Source organism: Trichosurus vulpecula, chromosome 3 (assembly GCF_011100635.1).
Source record: "Trichosurus vulpecula isolate mTriVul1 chromosome 3, mTriVul1.pri, whole genome shotgun sequence".
Classification (NCBI taxonomy): Eukaryota; Metazoa; Chordata; class Mammalia; order Diprotodontia; family Phalangeridae; genus Trichosurus; species Trichosurus vulpecula.
The window spans coordinates 95308434-95331217 of NC_050575.1; the positions used below are offsets into that span (position 1 = coordinate 95308434).

Sequence of the window (22784 nt, forward strand, 5' to 3'; positions counted from 1 at the left end):
GAACAAGTGATTTGTTTTTAGGTCTGGCAAGACCTGAGCATTTTAGAAGCTTCTTCCCAGAAGAGGATGCATGGAAAGCCCAGAATACCTGATCGATTTAATAAACAGACTTGTGTCCAAGGAACTCTGCCTTTATAGGATGGAAACTTCTTAGGAGGGGGAGCCAATGAAAGTTTCTGAACAAGGAAGTGACATGATAGCCCGAGGAAGATGACCCACTGTGCTAGATGGATTTCAGGACAAAGCAGTTAGGAAGCTATAAGAGGTGAGGAAGAGGCAAAGGCAGAATTTGAACCCAGATCTTCTGACTTCAAATCCAGTTTGCTTTTAATCCTTACTTTGGTGAGTTTCAGTTGCCATCGACAAACGGGCTGATAATGATACTCATGTTGAACCCAATCAACCATTTATTAAATGCCTAGATGCTGGGGATACAGAGATTGGGGAAACAACATATACACATATAAACACAAAATATATACAAAGTAAATTCAGGTGGAGGACCATTACTGTGAGCCGGAAGGATCAGGAAAGCTCTTCTGGAAAACTTTAAGCTAGGGGTTCTCAGAGGTAGGAGGTGAGGGGCCAGTGCATTCCAGGCATAAGGGACAGCCTGTGTAAAGGCTTGAGGATGGAATGCAGCGTAGGAAGAACAGTGTGGGACAATCTGGCTGGAACTGAAGAGTGCCTGAAAGTGAATTAATTATGTGTAAGGAGCCCTGAAACTGAAGGTTGAGCCAGACTGTGAAGTCTCAGATGCTTTCAAACAGAGCAGTTTCTATTTCGTCCTAGAGAACAATAGGGAGCCGCTGCAGCCTCTGGAGCAGGGGAGTGACGTGGACAAAACGGTACTTTAGGAATGTATCTTGGTCCGAGGTGGGGGAGGATGGATCGGAGCCTGAAGCAGAGAGACCGACTAGGAGGCACAGCATCCCCGAGTGCACAGCTGCATTAGGCAGTGCAACGTAGCATTGCGGAGACCCCCAAAGCGGGGGCTGCCCACGATGGAGAGCCGGGGGTCCCGGGCCGGCTGGTGCCGCTAGGTGTCCTCGGCGGTGGAGGAGGAGGAGGAGGAGGAGGAGGAGGAGGAAGCCGGCGGCAGCGGGAGGAGCCGGGAACGGGGGGCGGGGCCTCGGTGTGGTCTCAGCCATGAAGCCGAGGCCGCCAGCCCAGGCCCGGGGCCGGCGCTAACCCAGGGCTGCTGCGGGCCACGGGCCCCGGCCCCGGGCGAGCGGCTCCCAGCGCGCGGCGGCCGCCGGGCTGCTCACCATGCCGGCCAAGCAGCAGCGCTTCCAGGAGCCCGAGGTCGGCTGCTGCGGAAAATACTTCCTCTTCGGTTTTAACATTGTCTTCTGGGTGAGTGGGGTGGGGGGGAGGCTGGGGGGGGGGGTAGGGAACGATCCGGCTGCACCCCGGCTCGGGCTTCCTGATGGGCGAGGGAGGTCGCCCCCCAAACCACCCTCCCCCATTCATTTCCTGGGCTTCCCGGGGAGAGTCGCCCTCCCTCCCTTCCCTTCCCTGGGAAGAGGGGGAGGGGAGGAGCTATACCCCACCCCCTTCTTTCCCTGGGGTTCCTGGGGAGCTGCCCTGCCCCCACCCACTTGTCTTGCTTTCTTGGGGAAAGGGAGGGTAAAAGAATACTGAAGAAAGAGTTTTGGGAGGGGTCGCTTGTCTTCTTGGCCAGGCATTCGTAGGTTAGACTTGCTGCTCCTCAGACTGGGGGTGGTGGGGGCGGGGACCCCATGGAATCGATTGCATGAGGTCTTCTCCTGCAGGGCCCCCATTTAAAGTCCCAGCCTACTGGCTGCTCCAGGCCTGGGAAGGAAAGGTTTAAGTGTGTGTGGGAAGGTATTTCTTTTGAGGATCTTAGAGTCACCCCCCCCCAACCCCCAGTTTTCTCTCTAGGAGGAGAGTTACCCTTGTAGGTCTTAATTAAGGGGGATTTGAATACTTGGCTCCCCGGGTCACCCAGGAACAGGGTGAGTGGAGACACAGAGTTGCAGAATCCCATCTCTGCCCGCACCTCCACATTTTGGGGTTAGGTGTGGCCCCTGTGCCTATCAGGGCCTGTTTCCCCAGGCCAGCTGCTAGCTCTGGCCTGTTCTGTATACCATTATTTTTCCTACCCCTACTCTCTCTCTCTCTCATTGTAATTTCCCCAGCTCCCCTACCTTAGTCCTGCTTTTCTTTTAGTCTGAACCCAAGACCCTCCTCATGGGAGGGACTTATTCAGCTATAGTGGCTAATGGTCAGAGAGTGGGCACAAAGGGTCTCATTTAGTCCTTTCAGCTGGCTGACAGCCTTGGTATCAGCTTATAGCGTAGGATTTATAACTGCAAGGGACCTTAGAGATTGTCTTAGGATCATTGACTTAAGTCTGGGAGGGACCTCTTCCTCCAACTCCTTCATTTGGGGGGGGAGGGGGGAAGAGGAAGGGTCCAGAAATGACCTCCTCAAGGCCATATGAGACCGACAGGCTGTACGTGGCTGAGCCTAAACTTGAATCCAGAACATTTTACTCCTGATCTAGAAGGCTGTCCACACGGTACTCTTATAGCCTCTTGAGAGAGAACCTGAGCAGGAAATTGGCCCCTCTTCTCTGGGGTAGCATATGTTTATTACTCATCCCACAGCTGAGAACTCTGAGGCTCCCTGATTTGGTCCCCTAGTTTCTGCTAAGTCATCTGTGACTCCTGTTTCCTTGCCCCTCAAAGACAGTCACTAAGGTCTCTCATCTCTCCCTCCTTCTCCATTCCCTTATCATCTTTCCATGGGACGATTGCATTGAGTTCTTAGCTAGGCTTACCACCCTCAGACTCTCTGCCCCACTCGTTGAACAGCTATCATTTCCTGCTTTGTGTTGCTAATTAAAATCATTCTTTATGAACTAGCTGTTCTGCACTATGCAAATATGTATACTTACTAGTAATTGGGTTAGTTCATTTCCATAGCACTCTAAAGTTTTTAACACGCTTTCCTGGAAATTGTATGAGGTATGTAATCCTAGTATTATCAGCCCCCGTTTTTCCAGATGTTGGAGAGGTGATACAGAGTAGGAAGGAGTATTTGCTGGGCTTAAGGATTAGAGACCTGGCTTTAAATCCCGTTATCTGACAATTAATAGTTGTGCGACCTAGGGCAGGTCACTTAGCTTCTCTGAGACTGATAGGACATCTGTAAAATGGTACTGGTATTTTTCTTATGTAGCCTCACAGGATTGCTTTGAGAAAAGTGCTTTGCGAACCATAAAGTGCTTTCTAAGAGTGAATTTTCTTGTCATCTTGTTTTCATTTTTCTTCTCATCCCCGCTTACCTTGTTCTTATCTTTTTATGTAGTATAAATATTATTGTTGTTAGGGATGAAAGTGAAACTCAGAAAGGAGAAATTTAAAACTGGGACACAAACAGCTGAGCTAATGGAGAGGGGCTCCTTTTCTATCTCATTCTCAGTCCCTCTTGCTCCAGACTCCAGAAAGCCCAGGCATCAGGAGTGCAGAGGTTTCTGGGAACCAGGTGGCTCCTGGGAATAATGCCCTACTCTTTCAAGTACATATTCCCCAAGTTGGGGTCAAGGGTGGCTGGGGCAGGCAGGACTATCATTGGAGTGGAGGACATAACGGGGATAGTGGAGTGTAGGGCCTTTGCTACCCATACCTGCAGGCTTGCCTGCTCCCAGCAGACATACCTGAATTCCCTCTTCTTACTTCTCCAGCTGTTGGGGGCTGTGCTGCTGGTCATAGGCCTGTGGGCCTGGGGAGAGAAGGTAAGCAGCAGTGGTGAGGGAACAAGGGAGGGAAGAAAGAATATGTGCATGTGTGATGGTGGTGGTGGTGGGGTGTTTGTGTCCAAGTCCTGAGGCTATGGAGTGTTTGGGCAAAGGTGGGGCAGCCTATGGGGTGGAGATGGGACAGTTTCGGTGATTCTCAGCCTCCCTCCATGCTCTGTGTTCAGGGTGTCCTTTCCAACATCTCCTCACTTACCCACCTGAGTGGCCTGGATCCTGTGTGGTTCTTTGTGGTGGTTGGAGGTATCATGTCTGTTCTGGGCTTCGCTGGCTGCATCGGGGCTCTTCGAGAGAACACTTTCTTACTCAAGTTTGTAAGTGTGAGGGGTTATTCCCTCTCCCCTGTGGGTAGGGGTGGGGATGCGGGTAGGGGTGAGCAGTTATTTATTAAAGGATTGTAAGCCTCTGTGCTGGGTGGAGGGGTCACTTATTGAAGTGGGTGAGAAGAAAATAAGGGCCAGTGACCCATGCTGGACTCAGGGAGCTCAGCCAAGATAGCTTGGAACAATTTGAGAAATTACTTTAAAGGAAGAATATAATTAGAAATAAATATAAAAGGAAACTTTCCCTTGCCAGATTCAGCAGTCCTTAGACTTCCTAAGTCGTTGTGCAGGCCAAGGTTGGCTTATAATCCTTTCTGTGCTGGAAGCCCTAGCCCAGGGTGTCCAGCCACCTGGGGTCTTAAGAGACAGTGTGAAGTTCAGTAGTAGAAAAGGATTGATCTTGGAGTTAGAGGGTCTGGGGAGAACACCTGTCTTTGCCACTTACTTCCTGTGCCTCAGCTTCCTCCTCATCTATACAATGAGGGTGTTGGGCTAAATGACTTCCAAGTTACCTCTAGCCTCAGACTTCTCTTTCCTCCAACCCTCAATCTGAGATTAGCTTATCTGGGACCATTGGCTCAGGATTATTGGTTCATCCAGTAATCCCAGGCTCACTCCTAACCCATCAGAAAGCCGCCCAATAGCATGGCAGGTTTAGGCAGTTCAGCCTACATAAATACTTTAAGGATTGTTTTGTTTTCACTCCTGTGTGCCAGATACGGTGCTATGTGCCAGGAATAAGATCTCGATAAACTTTTTTGATTTTCAGTCCTTCAGAAAATGCATGATGCAGGCTTAGAGCACAGTGGCGCCATGCCTTGCTAGATGGGTTCTTCACGAGCTGCTGTGGCTCAAAATATTCATCTCCTGGTGACCATCTTCCAGCTGATGAGCCTCCAGAGCACACTTAGCTAGGCTGGTCTTTTGACTGTAGAATATACAAGTCCATTGCTGGGCTATTCCCCCATCAGAGCTGAGAGCTAGAGCTGCCACTTTGTTGGAAGCCCGAATCATGCTGTGCTAAGACACTGGAAGAAGACTTGTAATATAGGAAAAATAAACCAGGCTCTGGAATGAGAGGATCTGAGTTCAAATCTCTCCTCTGATGCTTACTATCAATATGACTTGTATAAGGTACTTCACTTCCCTAGGCCTCAGTTTCCTCATCTGTAAAGTGAAGGGGTTGGGATCTGGAGTGGGGATCTGTGAAGTTTGTTTTTTTATTTGTTTGTTTTTGGAGGGGGGAAGGCAAGGCAATTGGGGATAAGTAACTTGCCCAAGGTCTCACAGCTAGTAAGTGTGCCAAGTGTCTGAGGCTGGATTTGAACTCAGGTTCTCCTGACTCCAGCACCACCTAGCTGCCCCAGATCTGTGAAGTTTGGATTTAGTCAAGGGGCTGCACTTGAGGACCCAGAGGGCCACATGTAGCCTCGAGGCTGGAAGTTCCCCCACCCCTGGATTAGAAGATCTCTGACCTTGTGACTTTAGGGGAGTTGCTAGCCCCTCCCTTTGTCCCCCTTTCCCAAGGGAAAGATTAAAAAAACCCTCCTTTTTTTATAGCACTCTAAGGTTTACTAAATACTTACCTTGCAACAGCTCTCTGAGGGGGAGGTAATACAAATATTATCATATCCAGTTTTTAAATGGAGAAACAGGTACAGAGATATGGCATGACATATCCAGGATCCACATAGCTAGTAGAAGCCCAGAAATGAATCAATCAGCAAAGGTTTAGTAAATGTTTACTAGATGCCAGGCACTGTACTAGGCCAGGAAGATACAAGGATGAGAGCCAAACAGTCCTTGCCTTCAAGGAACTTATGTTCCATCAGGGCAGGCAATGTGTACATATGTAGGCAGGTAAATGTACATCTGCAGAAGGAAATGGCAAACCACTCCAGTGTCTCTGCCAAGAAAAACCCCAAACGGGATTACAAGAAGTGGGACATGACTGATTGACTAAACAACACAATATACATACAAAAAAGGGGCATGGGGCGAGGGAGAGTACTGGTAGCTTGGGGGCATCGGGAGAGGCCTCATGTAAAAGGTACCATCTGAGCTGTCTCCAAAGAGACTAAGGCTGAAGTGAGGAGGAAGTGTGCTTCAGGCATAGGGGACAGCCAAGGTAAAAGCGTGGAAATGGAAAATGGAGTACTGTGTTGGAGAAACTGTAAGAAAGCCAATTTGACTGGGCCATAGGGAGGGTAAATAGAATGGAAAAATGTTTACTATTAGGGAAACTCCAGGCTAATCGCCGGGTATAAAAATTGAAAATCCAGACAGTCTCTGCTTTCCAGAAGCTCATATTCTGATTGAGGGGGACAGCATATATAACAGGATTCGTGTGCAGTTGGTGGTAGATAGAAAGACCGAGGGGTTCTTAGGCAGGGGAAGTAACAGGGCAAATGGCAAGGGACAGAGGACTTGGGAAGTAATGACAGAGAAATGGTGTCTTACTGAGAGGAGAGTGGATTGGGGCTCTGATGGGACGATGGGTCAGCACTGAGTTCCTAGCAGGTAGAGAGTGTAATAAGGCTGGAAGGGCTTTCAGTGACAAACATAGGCATTTATATTTGATCCCAAAGGTAATAGGGAGCCGTTGGAGTTCATTGAATAGGATGGTGAGATGGTCAGACCTGTGTTTTAGGAAAATCACTTTGTCAGCTGTGTGGATACAAGGCTTTCATCACCTTAAAAATAGAAGACAACATCCCTCGCTGTGGAAGGAGCCAAAGGCTGGCACATCCATCACTGAATGCCCTTTTGCTGCCACTGAAAGGAATTCCATACCCTCAGTACCTTTCTATACCTATTTGCTAGTAATATCTGATCTATAGCCATGGGTCTGAGGTAGTTCTGCTGACAGGAGACAGTTTATGGAAATTAAGAAGAGACTGGGGAGTAAAATTTGAATCTCAAGCCAGCCTTTCCGTGCCTGTCCCCCTCCCCCGGCCTTCAGCCTTCTGGTGTACCTTGGAGCAGGAATCCCCTGTCTCAGGGTTGGGGGCCATAGATAATCATTGGTTCTTAGAGCTGTAAAAGGCCTTTAGAGGTCATCTAGTCCAACATCCTTATTTTACAAATGGGGAAACTGAGTCCTAGAGATTTGAAATGATCTACATCAAGTTAGTGGCAAATCTAGGACTAGAACCCAGGTTTCCTCCCTTCCAGCCTAGTGTTCTTTTCACTACTCCAACCTGCCTTTGCCCTTGTCCATCACCCCCATGATTTGGGTGGGTGCAGGGCTGGGGGAAGGATTCAAGCTGGATTCCATGTTTCATTCACTCTGTGTTTGTGTGTCCTCCCTGCCCCCCCCCCCCCCCCCCGGCCCCCTGCTTCTTTCCAGTTCTCAGTGTTCCTTGGCCTCATCTTCTTTCTGGAGCTGGCCACGGGAATCCTGGCCTTTGTCTTCAAGGACTGGATTAGAGACCAGCTCAATATATTCATTAACAACAATGTCAAGGCCTATCGGGATGATATTGACCTGCAAAACCTCATCGACTTTGCTCAGGAATATGTGAGTCATCACAGTGTCAACCTTGGTCCGTACCGGTGCCCTTGGCTTCTCTCCATCGTGGGTGGTAGGGTTAGGAGGGGGAAGAAGGAGGGCTCACAAGAGGAGAATCCAGCAGTTTAACCTTCCACAGAAGGTTGTGATCCCTGGCAGCAGTTTGGTTTAGGTCACAAGTTTTTAGGTTGGAGAGAGGAAAGAGGGTGTGTGTGTGTGTGTGTGTGTGTGTGTGTGTGTGTGTGTGTTGGGTTGTTTTTTTTTTCTTGGTGGGAGTAATTTTATCATTGCCTTTAAATACGAAGTAATAACTCAAGGCTCACATTTCTATGTTACTTTAAAGTTTGTGAAGTCTTTCTTCCCAATAAGCCAATAAGGTAGGACGTCGTAAGTATTTCCATATTACAGAGGAGGAAACAGACCCAAAAAAGCTAGCTGTGTGACTTGTCCATGGCTAGTATTAGAGCTCACCAGCCTGTAGTTGAAGAATCCAGAAAATTGGGACACTTGGCCATCTCCGGTTGGATGGCACATCTTCTGTTGCCCACAGTTCTCCAAAGATCGCCGAGGGTAGCTCAGCCGTCATATCTTCCTGTTCTTTCAGTACTGGGGATGTAGCCCATCTAGGCTAGAAATCCAAATCCTGCTCTCAGACGTGATCTTCTTAATAACCAGCTGTTCACTTCCCAAATCTGCCTTTCCCTTCTGAAGCCCTTGCCCTTCCGTGGGCAGTAGCAGTGAAGACATCACCTGGGTCCCTGAGGTCTTTAGTTTCCTTCCCAGGCCTTCCAAATCCTTCATGATGGCTTTCTGGGGTCTTTTTAGCAATATTGTTTCTCCCTAGAATCAGTAGAAATGTCAGGTTTGACAAAGTTTTGTAAGGCTTTCTGTCATAGGTTTGTGGTCTGAGAAGGCAGCATGCCTCCTTATTTATTACTCATGCTTATTGATAGATTCACAAGGATCCCTACTTGTCTCTTTTTCTTGGGATCAGTGCCCTGGTTTGAGTCCTGATTATCATTATAGCAGGAGAAGTTGCTTCCTCTTCTCAGGGTATAGTCCTGACCTTTCTGGAAAAAGCCTCAAAATGTGCCATAGTCCCAGTGGTTCGGTGATCCTTTCTTTCTTTGTGGCTTCTTCTTCTATGCTCCAACCTTCTTAGGAATTCTTTCTGTCTCAAATTCTTTTTATTCATTGTTCACTAAATACATCTCTTCTATTCTTTCCAGGAATCTTTTAGTCACATCGCTAAGCTGGGGAGTCTACAGCAGGCCGGGATTCTTAATCCAGAGTCTCTAAAGTTGTCTTTTAAAGAAAATATTTTGTTAACTGCATTCCAATATAATTCGTTTCTTCTGTAAGCCTATGCATTTTGTTCTATTCATTTAAAAACATTATTTTGAGGAGGGGGTCCATAAGCTTCAGCAGACTGCCAAAGGGGGTCCAGGACACCCATAAAGAAGTTAAGAACTCCTGGTATAGTGAAAGATTCCTTCTACTCTTAAAAGCCTTCTTTGATAGAGAGACGGACCTAAATCTTGCATACATGTAGTTGTTCCTTCTTTGCCTCTGAAAGAATCACAGACATTGTCCAGTCTTTAGGTCACTGGAGCACTTTCCTCACCCTTCATATTTGCTGATACTGTATTCCTTAGTTCTCTGTGGCTCTCAGCCACTAACTCTTACTACTGACTGGAGCTTGCAGCTGTCCTGGGGCTCTCGAGTTAGGTGGGCACAGACCCAGACTTCTCTCTCATTCTGCTTTGCTGGGTCTGATTCACAGGTTGCTGCTCCTGCCTTAAAACTTAACACCGTAGCCCCCGTCAGCCATTGTCTGTGAGAGGGTCGGTCTTCGGAGGAAATCCAATCTCTAGCCACTGCTGGCCTTTTTCTTTCTCTCGTCTCCCCGTTGTTGATCAGACATCAGACACTGCCTGCTTTCTTTTTCTTGTGGTACTTTTTGCTGCTCCTGTCCCTCCTGCTCATTATTCCTTTCCCTTGTAAAGCCCAGAAATGACTCCAGATCTTTCTCTCTTCTTGGATTTCCTCCTGCCAATACTCCCAGCCACTTCCCTGTTTCTTTTCGGCATTCCTGCCCCCTTCTCTGGTAGAGACTGACTCCACAGCTTCGTGCAGGGTGGTAGGTAGAACAGTGGTTCTTAACCTGGGGTCCTGTGAACTTTAAAAAAAATAAATGACTATATCTCCCTTTGTAATCTTATGTATTTTGTGGATTTAAAAGCATTTTTCTGTGGAGGGGTCCCAGGACACTGAAAGAGTTAAGAGAGGATTTTGCCTCTGATCTTAGGCCTCCCCAATCCATCATCAGCTCCTGTTCAGAACTGATGACCCCTCACCCTCAGCCCTCAGGCGCATACCTTTCATGTTTTCTCAACTAACCTCATTCTTGCACTCCACCCTTAAACCCTGGGCCTCCTGACCTTCCCACTTGGCCACTGTCTCTTGTCCAGTTCTAGCACCTACTTTTCACCTTTTCTTTTTCCCCACTTGGCTAAACTTTTCAGAGCCAGAGAATATTTTCCTAAGATTTATTTACAACATATTGAAGTATTATTTTCAAGAGAAAAAAATATACAAATTCATAGGTTTATAGGATTATAGACTTAGAGCTGGAAAGGCCCTCCAAGGCCATCTCTGGCCATCTAATCCCTTCATTTTACAGATAAAGGAATCTAGCCCCAGAGAGGGGTAGGGACTTACCCAAGGTCACATGTGGTATTAAATGGCAGAGCTGGGATTTGATGCCAGGCCATATTAGGGGAAGGTCATTTGAAGGGTGTATTAAAGCAATACACCCAGTCCCAGCCTGGTTTGGAGGGGCAGGGAAACCTGAGCAGAGTTTTCTGAGTATTTATTATCCCTACTTTACTGATGGAGAAACAGAAGGGCCTGGGAGCTAGGACTCCCAATAGCCACACAACTCCTAGGATCAGAGAGTTTTAGAGTAGGAAAGGATGTCAGAGGTCATCAAGTCCAAGCCCCTCTTTAAAACTGAGGAAGTTACATTAAAGGATTTGCCCAGGAACACACAGTTAACAGTAGTGAGATAGTAGTCAGAAATGTGAATTGGGTCCAGCTCTTCAGTTCCCGAATCCGGTACTTTATGCTTCCTCTCCAGGCCAGAAGGCCCTCTCTCCTGTTCCCTCCTGGCCATAAAGGAAGATCTCACAGAACACCCTCATTTTGGTTTTGGAATTTGCCTACCTGGACTCTCTGAATGGAGCTCATTCAAGAGAAAAAAATAGACACAAATTCATAGGTTTGTAGGATTGTCCATTTAGAACTGAAAGGGACCTCAGAGGCCATCTCTGGCCATCTAAACCCTTCATTTTACAGATAAAGGAATTTGCACACTGTACAGATAAAGGAAGGGAAGGGACTTGCCCAAGGTCACATGAGGTATTAAGTGACCATCATTAAATAGTGGGATTAAATGGCCCATTTACTATTGGTTTTCTCCCTGCCAGTCAAATACCTTGATTTTATTTCATTGTCTCCTGACCAAGAAGGAAGAAAGAGAAAGAAAGAATCATAAACAGTCCCTTTGGGCACACAGGTCACTCCCAAAGTTCACACTAGATACCCCTTTCTTTAGATGGGCCAAATGGGACCCAAATGAGGAATTATCTGACACTGACTTCTAGAAAGGAAGGAAGCTTTCTACCTTTTTCTTTTTATAGCTGAGGCCCACATCAATCAATTTTATTATTTTATTACTTTGAAACTTTTAATTTTTACTGCTTTATTATGTACCTACTATATGCCAGGCCCTACTAAGTGTAGGAGATACAAAGACAAAAATGAAATAGGCCCTGACCTCAAGGAGCTTATACCTAATTCTCTGTAGCCTTTGGTCTGTTTTAAAGACCCCTTCCCCTGTGCTCTGCTCCTGGTTTGATTTGGGCAGTGCTATTTTCCTTTCAGGTCAGGGGCCAAAGATCTGGATAGAGGCTTGACCTCAGATGTGGGTAGAGGTCATGGGATGGACTGTGTACCGTAACAGGTACTTGACCGGATCATGTTGAATTGGGAGTCCTTGCAGATGGGGCCAGGCCTGGCAGGGTTTGTGCATTGTGTATTAGGGATCTGGTGGGGGACAGGAGCCTTGGGGAAGGGAGGGATCTTTGTTGTAAGGAAGTTTCCCATTGTCCCTCTCAGCTGGGCTTCTCTTCCCCTCAGTGGTCATGCTGCGGAGCCCGAGGGCCCAGCGACTGGAACCTCAACATCTATTTTAATTGCACTGACTGGAACCCCAGCCGTGAGCGCTGTGGGGTGCCCTTCTCGTGCTGTGTCAAGGATCCTGCGGTGAGCAGGGGCTGGGCTGGGGTGGGCAGGGATAGTGGCAGTAGCTCCAACCTGGTGGGACAAGGGCTGAGAGAAGTGGCCTCTCCACTCTGGCCTCCTTCCTGAGCATTGCAAGCTTCAGCTCCCATTTGCCCAGAGCCCACCTCATTAGCATGCTCTTCCCTATAGATGGGCATCTCTCTTTGCTTATGGATTAGATACAGTGCCTGGTTGGCATTTTACCATGGAGGTGGAGGGTCTACGAAAGGTAAACTAAAATTCCCTTTGGCATTAGTTTGCAAAGCACCATTAGGTGGGCAAGCATCCTTCCACCCTCCCCCCAAAACCAAATCAAACCAAAAAAACCCTATTGGGACAGAAAGTGTTCTGATTGTCCATACTTCTCTATTCTTCTGCACTTGTAGAAACCTAGAATGGCAGAACTAGAAGGAACCTTAGAACATGGAACATAATGTCAGGCCTTGAAAGGATCATAGGACACAGAATGTCATAAGTGGAAGAGATCTTAGAATGTAAAATGTCAGGGCTGGGAGGGACCTTAGAACATAGAATATCAGGGCTGGGAGGGGTCTTAGAACACAGAATGTCAGGGCTGGGAGGGACCTTAGAACATAGACTGTCAGGGCTGGGAGGGACATTCAAACATAGACTGTCAGGCTGGGAGGGGAGAGGGAGGGGACCTTAGAACACAGAATGTCAGGGCTGGAAGGGACCTTAGAACACAGAATATCAGGGCTGGGAGGGGGGAGGGAGGAGACCTTAGAACATAGAATGTCAGGGCTGGAAGGAACCTTAGAACATAGATTGTCAGGGCTGGGAAGGACCTTAGAACACAGAATGTCAGGTCTGGGAGAGACCTTCAAACATGGGCTGTCAGGGCTGGGAGGGGAGAGGGAGGAGACCTTAGAACATAGAATGTCAGGGCTGGAAGGGATCTTAGAACACAGACTGTCAGGGCTGGGAGGGACCTTCAAACATAGACTGTCAGGGCTGGGGCGGGGAGGGGGCCTTTAATAGTTCACATTTCTATAGCACTTTGAGATTTACAATAGTCCTGTGAGGTGGGTACAAGTACAGGCCGCAAGAGGAAACATGACCCGCCCAGTCACACAAATAGAAACTGCTGGAGCTGAGAATTGAATGCAGATCCAGTGGCTCAAAAGATGGTGGTCTGTCTACTATACCCAGCAGTCTCTTAACCTCATGATGCACTGACACGGGGAAAACCAGTGGCCTGGAGGCTGTAGGGATATCTATGGATGGTCCTACTTGACTTTGAAGGGGTCCCTAGGCCCAAAGCCCTCAAGCTTTGTTTTCCTGAGGATGGGACTTAGAATTGAGGGTCTGGCATAAGGTGGATTGATCTAGACGCATCAAGATAGCCTGGGGAATCTTGAGTACTGATATCTGAGCTGGAAGAGACCTTAGAGACCTCTGGTGTCCCTGCTGGGCAGGGGTTCCCCCTACCACATCCCTGGCAAGGGATCTTCCAGCCTCTTCTTGAACACCTTCCATGATAGCAGTTTTCCCTCTCACCATCCCCCAAGGCAGCCCATTCTCCTTTTGGATGGTTCTAATAATGAGAAAGTTTTTCCTCATAAGGAGCAAAAACATCTCTGCTACTTGTAATTGCTAGAGCTAATTCTGCCCTCTGGGATCAAGCAAAATAAATCTAATCCCTCTTCCCCATGACAGTCTCTCAGATACTTACGTTCATAGTATTTCGGGGTTGGAAGCAGACTTAGAGATTATTTAGCACAAACTCCTCATTTTACGGATGACATAAATGAGACTAAAACGTTAAATCGCTTTTCCAAAGGCACTTTTGAAAACAGTTTTCAAGAGCCTTTTTAAGTCTTTTTGGATACAGATATCCCCAGTTCTTCCATCCATCTTCAGGTTTCCAGGCCTTTCCCCATGCTCATCACATTCCTGAGGACTGTCTTCCAGCTTGTCAGTGATATTTCTGAAATACAGTGTCCATTAAATCAGGTTCTTTTTTTTGAAGTTTATTTTTTATTTTTAGTTTACAACACTCAGTTCCACAAGTTTTTGAGTTCCAATTTTTCTCCCCCTCCCTCCTCCCCCCCAAGACGGCATCAATCCGATATATGTTCTATATATACCTTCACATTAAACTTATTTACACAATAGTCAAGTTGTAAAGAATTATGACCAATAGAACGAATCATGAGAAAGAAGAAACAACCAAAAAAGAATGAAAAAAAAAGAGAAAGCAAATAGTTCGCCTCAGTCTGCATTCAGACTCCATAATTCTTTCTCTGGATGTGCATAGCTTTTTCCATCATGAGTTTTGGAGCTGTCTTTGAACCTTGTGTTGCTGAGAAGAGCCAAGTCTATCAAAGTTAGTCTCTACAGATACCGTGTGTCGGTAGTCATGTCTAATGTTCTCCTGGTTCTGCTCCCATCACTCAGCATCAGATCACATAGGTCTTTCCAGGTTGAAGTCTGAGTAGACACCATCCTTGAGATGCTCTCTGACCACATCTGAGAAAGACAGGACTAAGTCTCTTTTGTTCTTGAGGCCTTCTGAGTGCCTAACCCTGTATGAAACTCTAGAAAATTGGTTGGGAGAAACACAAGAGTACAAGAACCAGGGTCTGGATTTGTAGCCTAAATATCCCTTAGGCCAGTTCTTTTTTAAAAAATATGTTTTTGCCCAGCTTGGCAGCACACACCTCTAGTCCCTGCATCTGGTGAGGCTGAGGTGGGTGGAACACAGGTTGGGGTGTTCTGAGTTGCAGCAGGGCCAAAGACAATCTCCTGCCTGTACATCTTTCACCAACAAGGCGAGCCCCTGGGGAGTGGAGGCCCAGGGTACAGGATGTTCTCAGTCTTCTGAGTGGAACATTTTTAAAGCAGAAGCATTTGATGCTGTTTACACTAAATACGGACAGATGCCATCTGGTATTCATTGGTCCCTCATACATGTGACTTCAGAGCACTTAGCCCCATGGGATGAAGGATAATGTAGTAGGGTTTTGCCACTGAAGGGTGAATTTTGGATGTGGTGTGTTCATGATAGTCATAGAAACAGTATGGTATAGTAGGAAGAAAGGCAGTTAGGTGGAGCAGTGGATAGAGGACTGGGCCTGGAGTGAGGAAGACCTGAATTCAAATTTGGCTTCAGACACTTCCTAGTTGTGTGACCCTGGGCACGTCACTTAAACCTGCTTGCTTCAGTCTCATCTGTAAAATGATCTGGAGAAGGAAATGGCAAACCACTCTAGTATTTTTGCCAAGAAAACCCCAAATGGGATCACAAAGGGTCGACACAACTGAGCAACAGCAGCAACAACCCTTAGGGAGCTTATATTCCATAGTGAACAGGAAAACACAAGCTCTTTGAGATTTTTAGAAATTTTTTTTAAGTTCTTAAACACTCTGGCCTGTGTATAAAGAGATTGATGCCTCATTGAAAGATCTCCTTGAACAATTTCTACAATAACAACAATATTGTAAAGATGAACAACTTTTAAAAGACTTAGATACTCCGATCAACAGGCCCAACCACCATTCCATTGGATAAAACATGCAATCAACCTCCAGATATAGAGCTGATGGACTCAGTGAAGATTGAAGCATACCCCCTTCCCTCCTTCTCTCCCTTTCTCCCTTCCTTCTTTCCCCTGGCTAATGTGGGGATTTATTTTGCTTGACTTACATATTTGTGATGAGTTTTGTTTTTCTTGCCTTCTTCAATGGGTGGGGGAGAGGTGGGAGGAAGAAAATTTGGAACTGAAAATTAAGTCATTGAATTATGATTTTTTAGAAAAGAAAGGTCTCCTTTTGGTAGTGATGACTTATTTAGAAGATGGAGTATTTTGGCATAAACAAAATATTTACTACGTATGCTTCCCAGAAACATGTGGGTTCCTTGAAGTTTCTATTAAGAGTTCCAGATAACCTAGTAAAAAGTTTCTTTTTTAAAAAATGAATTTTATTTATATTTTTGTTCTTATATCCTTTCTGTTTCCCAATATAGTTCTGTCCTTCTTCCCAGAGTCATTCCTTACAGTAAAGTAGGGAGAAAGAAAAAAAAGTTCCACAGAGCTAAACAGCATTTGTGGGGGGAAAGGGGTGGGGGGTGGAGAAAGTCTGATGTTGTATGCAGTATTTCACCCTCTAATTTCTGCAGAAAACTAGGGGGAGGTATTTTCTTGCATTCATCCATTCTTTGGGGCCAGCCTTGGTCATTAGAATTCCAGTGTTCATTTTCAATTCTGTTCTCATTCTTTCCATTTATATGTTAGTCTTTGTGTATATTGTTTTCCTGTGGTTCTTCTTACTTCACTTTGCATCAGTTCATATACATCTTTCCATGCTTCTCTGTATCCATTGTGTCAGTGGCTTCTTACAGTATAAGAATATTCTGTTACATTCATGCACCAGAGCTTGTTTAACCATTCCCTAATTACTAGATAGCCATCTGCTTTGTTTTCAGTCTTTTGCTACCCCCATGAGTACTGGTATAAATACTTTGGAGTCTAAGGGGTCCTTTTTGTCACAGACTTTCATGCAGTATGCACCTTGTAGTACTTTCTAGATCAAAGGCTATAGATGTTTTAATTACTTTCATGGCATAACTTCAGATGGTTTTCCAGAATTTTATCAGTTCACAGCTCCACCAACAATGCATTAGTGCTCCCATCTTTCCTTGATTCCTCTAGTATTGCCTATTCCCATCTTTTATTACCTTTGTCAGTTTGGCCCCAGTAATAAATAGCTTAGAGATAACTCCGTGGCCAGGGTCTTCATGGGCATTGCCATGCTCCGAGTACTTCAGGCTAGGCACTGCTTAGGGGTTCCTTTAACCCCTGTGGTACTTCTTGAAATCCTAAGGGGTCTTGGGCCTTTCCCTTTGCTGGGTCTTGAGAGGAAAACAGAATAGACCAATCCTTGGGTTCTGCCTTTAGGAAATTGGCAGCATTCTAGGAGTGAGAACCTCCTATAGGATAGGTTAGAGCTGGAAGGAATTCTTAGGGGCTGTCTAGCCCAACAGTCTTATTTTCCAGATGAGGAAACAGACTTAGAGAACATAAGTGACTTTTCATTCATTAGTGGCAGAACCTGGGGCCCCTGACTGTTGAGAGTTGGTTTTCTTGACAGGCTGGGGATGATATGGGGCAGGAGCAAATCCCAGAAATAAGGAAAATGCCATCTTCTTGATGGCTGGAACTGTTAACTCACTTTTGAATTTGTATCCCCAGCTCCTAGCAAAGAGCCTGACACATAGTAGGCACTTTAGTAAATCAATATTGGTTGGTCGGTTGATTGATTGATTGAAGGACAGAGCAAAGATCCATTCTCTAATAAGTCTGTTTTTCCTCAGGAGGATGTTCTCAATACCCAATGTGGCTATGACGTCCGGCTCAAACTGGTAAGGGGGAAGTATGGCAGTGAGGACCAGTGGGAGTGGAGAGTGTGTGTGTGTGTGTGTGTGTGTGTGGGAGGGGGGTGTTACAGCAGATGTTTGGTGTAAGGGTGTTATTCTATAATCTCAGGGCTAGAGGGACCTTAGAAGTTGGTTAGTATGACCTCCCACCATATGAAGGAGTCCCTGCTTCCAGCATCCCTGCCAAGGGAGGGCAGTTGTCTAACTTCTTGAAGACTTCCAGTGATGGCGAGGATTCTGGGAATGGACAACTCCAGTTGGTTGGAAGTTCTTCCTTAATCAAACCACTTTCTCTTCCTGGCACTATTAAGCCAGTGGTTTTACCTCTGCTCCCTATATGGGGTGTTCAGGAGGACTAGTACCTTTGGGTCCACCTGATTCACCCAACTCTAACCTTTGACTTCAATAAGCTATAGCATGCACAGTGGCCACACCCTGGTAAAACTGTCTCATCAGCAGATGGGCTAAACCAGGTTAAGGATAACCAACGGGCTTCAAACCTGTCAATGAGCTCGGGGGATGTCTGCTCCAAGCCTGTGAAGAAGACCTCCCCTGGCAGATTGGGTGGATGTGAACAGTTCCTTCCAATGGCTTTGAAAGCAGCTGAAGCAGGTGCTGTGGAGCACTCAGCCCTTGGTCAGACATTGAAGACCCCAAGGTTGGCTCTGCATCCTGGGCCATCAACAGTCATCCTGATTTTTGTTCTACCACTGGACTTGGATGACTCTGGGAGAGGGAGTGAGGCTGACCACAGCTAGTAAGTGGCAGGACCAGGACTTGAACCCATGTTTCCAAACCCTGTGTTTTTCACTATACCACCTTGGCCCTCCCCAGTGTGGAGATTCTGAGGAATATTGCTCTGGGACTCCCTTGGATGGAAAGGGCACTGGAGAGGAGAAGGTCAGGTATTGGAGATGGGGATGGAGTGGGGTGGTTAGGGAAAGGTTCCAGGGGAAGGTGACATCCCAGTTTAACTTTAATAGCTAGTTATGGAGTGCGAGGCAGGAAGGGAAGAGTCTGTTCTGAGCATGCATGAGGTGGGAGTAGGGAAGACTGTTAGTTTGCCTGGATTGTAGACTTTATGAAAGATAAGGCTGAACTGGGAAGTTAGAATCAGATTATAGTGGACCTTGAATGCCAGGAATTTATATACTTTATTTGGAAGACAATGGATAGCCACTGAAATTTTTTGTGCGGAGATATGGCTTGGTCAAAACAATGCTGGATGAATTCTACTCAGTTCCGCATTTATTAAGCTCTCAGGAAATTTACATTCTGCTTGGGGGTGGGGGGAGAAGAGGGATGGAACACCATTTAGACACATATTAGAAGACCAAATCTACATGAAATGCAAACTTAGTCATTGGGGTTGGGACAATAACCCCTCCGGACCTTGGAACCTTGGAGGTGGAAGCGCATTCCAGGCCTGTGGGAAGGCCAGGAGACCAGACATGGAATGTAGCCCAGCAAAGTAAGCCAGTCTGACTGGAGTTTAGAATGTGCTGGGGATGGGGGCAGGAATGGGATTCTGGGTCAGCTTTATCACCTGCACATTTAGGACTTGGACGCAGGACTCTCAGGTCCCTTTCAGTTCTGAATCCTGTGCTCTTATCTCACTTTGAGGTTCACAGAGCTCTTCATGGAGGTAGGCTAGTCTAAGAAGAATAATTCAACTTTTGGTAGGCTGGAGCCAGACTGTGAATGGCTTTAAATAATAAAGATGTTTTAGAGACCACAGGGAGCCACTTAGAAGCTCTAGGAACATCACTGGAGCCCTGCTGTGAATGGCACTTTGAAGCCACAGGGCTGGGGAAGACTAGGGTGAGACTAATGGCCGGAAGATCAGCTAGGGGTCTATTACAGTTATATCAAATGTATGCAAATCAAAGAGCCTGTCTGGGCCTCAGTTTCTTCATCTGTAAAGTGGGGGTGATAATACTTACGGAGAGTAGTTATGAGGAAGGTCCTTTATAAACACTGTGGGGGTGAGTGGGGGAGTGACGATGGTCATCCATAGACATGTGTTCATTACTTGTGCTTGATTCAAAGGAACTGGAGCAACAGAGCTTCATCCACACGAAAGGCTGTGTGGGCCAGTTTGAAAAGTGGCTCCAAGACAACCTGGTTGTGGTGGCTGGGGTCTTCGTGGGCATCGCCATGCTCCAGGTACTGTAGGCTGGACCCTGGGTACCTCCTGTAATCCTAAGGGGCCTTGGGCTAACCCACTTGGGCTGGGTCAGGTTCACCGTCCTCAGGGGAGGCAGAAGAGCCCAAGCCTTGGGTCTCCAGGGGGAGACTGAGGAGCCCAAGCCTTGGGTCCCCAGGGGGTGGCAGAGGAGCCCAAGCCTTGGGTCCCCAGGGGGAGGTGAAGGAGACCAAGCCATGGGTCCTACCCTCAGGTAACCGACAGCATTCTATGAGCCAGAGGCCCATAGGGTAGGATAGATTAGAGCTAGAAGTTACTCTCTAGTCCAAAAATCTTATTTTCCAGATGAAGAAACTAAAGCCTAGAGAACTTAAGAGACTTTTCATTAATTGGTGGCAGAACCTGGGCCCCCAACTCCAAATCCAGCACGATTTCTATTGTGTTGCTCTTCTTCCTACAGTGTAGTATGTGGAAAGAGCTCTGGATTTGGAGTCAGAGGGCCCTTCATTTAGATCCTGTCTCTGTCACTTATTATCTGCCGGGGCAAGTCACTTGGCCTCAGTTTCCTCCTCTGTAAAGAGGTGGTGTTGTACCAGCTGGCCTCTACAGTCTCCTGACATCAGTCACTCCAGTGAACTTGGCAGGCTATGCGTGATCAGGACAGTAAAGGAGGGATAGAGGAAATGCTTCATAACACCATGAAGGGGGATGGATTTCTCTGTGCTCTGGGGAGTAGGGACTGGGAGGGAAGGGGGGAGGGCTGGGTCAGGGAAGAGTTCCTAGAGGAAGTGGCCCCTGAGGTGGGTCCTGAAGGGGACATACAATTGGTGGGTGAGGGTGATTCCAGGCAGAGTTAGTGGGATGACATTCAGGGAATGCTGAGTCGTCCGGTTTGGCTGGGGCACCTCCTGTGAGGGGGAGTAATGGAACACAAGCCCGGGAGCCAGATTGTGAGTGGTTTTGAATGTCACACTAAGGAGTTAAGATTATATTCCATTGTCCTAAGAGCAGACACATTTTTTTCCGTGATGGATTGGGAATAGCCCTGGGTTGGGCCAGAGGAGGGCCAGGCTTGACTCCCCAGCTCTGTCCCTCACTAGCTCTGTAACTTTGACCTCTTGCTGTCATCTTCATCACCTTGCACATTTAGGGCATAGGCTGGAGCATCCTCAAGGTCCCTTTCTGACTCCTGTGGCCCTATCTCACTTTCTAAGAACACTGTGAGGAAGGTAGTGTGAGAATGAATACCCCCATTTTACAGGTGAAGAAACTGGCCTGCAGAGAGCTAAGTAATTTACCCAAGGTCATTCAGCTTGTAAGGGACTGAACTAGGAATCAAACTCAGGTTTTCTGATTTTCAAACTAGGCCTCTACCATGGCCATTGAAAGTGGGAGAGATGGGATACCCTGGCCCCAGCAGGATGGACTGGGGATGGGGAAGACCCATTAGGAAGCTGTCAGAATACAGTAGACTGATTGTGATGGGGCCTCGGACCAGGGTGTGGGGGGGTCATGGGGAGGAAAGATGGGGTCAAGGTGGAATGGGGCCTGCCCTTTGACCCTTGGTCCTCTTCATTTTGCAGATCTTTGGCATTTGCCTGGCCCAGAATCTTGTGAGTGACATCAATGCGGTGAAAGCCAATTGGTGAGGGCGGAGAGGGTGACTGAGCCACCAGCATCCAGGCCTCAGAGGGTGGGCAGCCCCGGCCAGGGCCACAGGCGGCTGTGTGCACGAACTCCAGGGGTGACTTAAGCAGGCCCACTTTGAGGGGCCCCCACTCAGCACCTCGCTTCATGGCCCTGGCACCCCTGAGCTGTTGCAGTTGGGTGGGGCTGCAGGGAGGGTATTTATATTTAGGTTACAGAGAACTGTACAGAGTGGGGGTGGGGTATGTGTCCACACTGGGGCGATGTAAGGGGTGCAGCTGCCTTTCCCCTCCTCTGGGCACAGCTGTGAAGTCCAGAGAAGATGACAAGGACTTCTGGGGTGGCTGGTTGTCTTGGAAACAGCTCCATGTCATGAGGGGTAGAGGGAGAATAAAAGGTTCTACATTGGGTACTGGTTCCTGAGAGTCCTGATAAAAGGAACAGTATCATTCCCTGATGCTACCCAGACCCCAGGCTCTGGGGCGAGGAGGGGAGGGTGTGTGCTGGGGAAAGCTGGGGTGGGCAGGGGTTCTGCTGTTGCCCCCACCAACCCCGTGGAGACTAATAAATTGTCCTCACCCTCACTCGCTTGCTGTGTGCCTTCTGCCTGTTACTGCACCACACTGGGAGACCCTGCATAAATCCTGACCTTTCCCAGAGTAGGAAGCAGGAGGCAAGAGGCTGGTTTGTTTGGTTTTTCCTCAGATCATAGGACATAGAGCTGCAGGACAGGAAGAAGAGGTGTAGTAGAAAAAACAACAGGGTTTGAAGTCAAGAGACCTGAGTTTGAATCCTGACTGTCACTTTGGGACCATGAACGAGCCACTGCACCTCTGGGCCTCAGTTTCTTCAGTTGTAAAATAAGGCTTCTGTGAAGACCAAATGAAATAATGGACATACAGCTCTCTTTGAACCTCCCTAGGGGTCTTTTTTTACAGATGAGGAAATAGAGGCCCAGAAAGGACTTCTTGACTTCTGTTGGCCAAGGACTTACTTCCAGGGTCCCATTGGTGGTGGTGTCTAGATCTGAATACAAGCCCTCTTAACTCCAGGGCCAGTGTACTTTGTACTAAACCATACTGGCTCTTTTGGCCCAGTTTAATTAGTAAGCATTCGTTAAGTCCTGGTTTTTACTGGGGATACAAATAGAAAACAGAGATGGCCCCTGACCTCCAGAAACTTCTGTTCAGATAGAAGACAACCAGCCTTGTAGGAAAGTGGGATGAGTGCTTTGGTCTGGGGAATCTCATGCATGGTGAGTGGGGCCCTGGGGCAGTTGTCGCCCCCTTTCCAGTAGCATTGGTCATTTTGATTTGCTGAGCCAGAGGTGAAAGGTGGGGCAAATGGTAAGACCCATGTGCTGACTTGCAGGCTCTGTGGATATCTAGGTTGGGGGAGTCAGAGAGAGGGGCCCTCTGAGGGGGAAGAATTTTGGGAGTCCTGACGCTACAAACATTTTAGGGCAAAGCCTTCATTTATTCACAGAGATGTCACATTGGAAATTACCTCAGGGTTTAAGTCTAGGGGTTTTAAGTGGTCCATTTACAGTCATCGTGACCTTTGTCTTACCATTGGACTCTGATGGCTGGAGGAGAGAGTGAGGTTGACGACTGCACTCAAATCTAGCTCAC

General features: G+C 47.3%; 1 protein-coding gene across 2 annotated transcripts; it reads left to right on the forward strand.

Moving 5' to 3' along the window:
• Positions 1–1113: 1113 nt before the first annotated feature.
• On the forward strand, positions 1114–21737 carry TSPAN17 (tetraspanin 17). Of its 2 annotated transcripts, XM_036753043.1 has the most exons (8): positions 1114–1356; positions 3713–3763; positions 3952–4098; positions 7457–7627; positions 11819–11944; positions 17298–17345; positions 19410–19526; positions 21090–21737. In XM_036753043.1, the coding sequence occupies exons 1-8, from the start codon at positions 1270–1272 to the stop codon at positions 21153–21155; spliced, it is 813 nt and encodes a 270-aa protein (XP_036608938.1). In that variant the 5' UTR covers positions 1114–1269; the 3' UTR covers positions 21156–21737. The 2 variants fall into 2 exon arrangements, with proteins under 2 accessions (XP_036608938.1, XP_036608939.1); XM_036753044.1 differs by lacking the exon at positions 11819–11944 and having other exon boundaries at positions 1161–1356.
• Positions 21738–22784: the final 1047 nt, after the last annotated feature.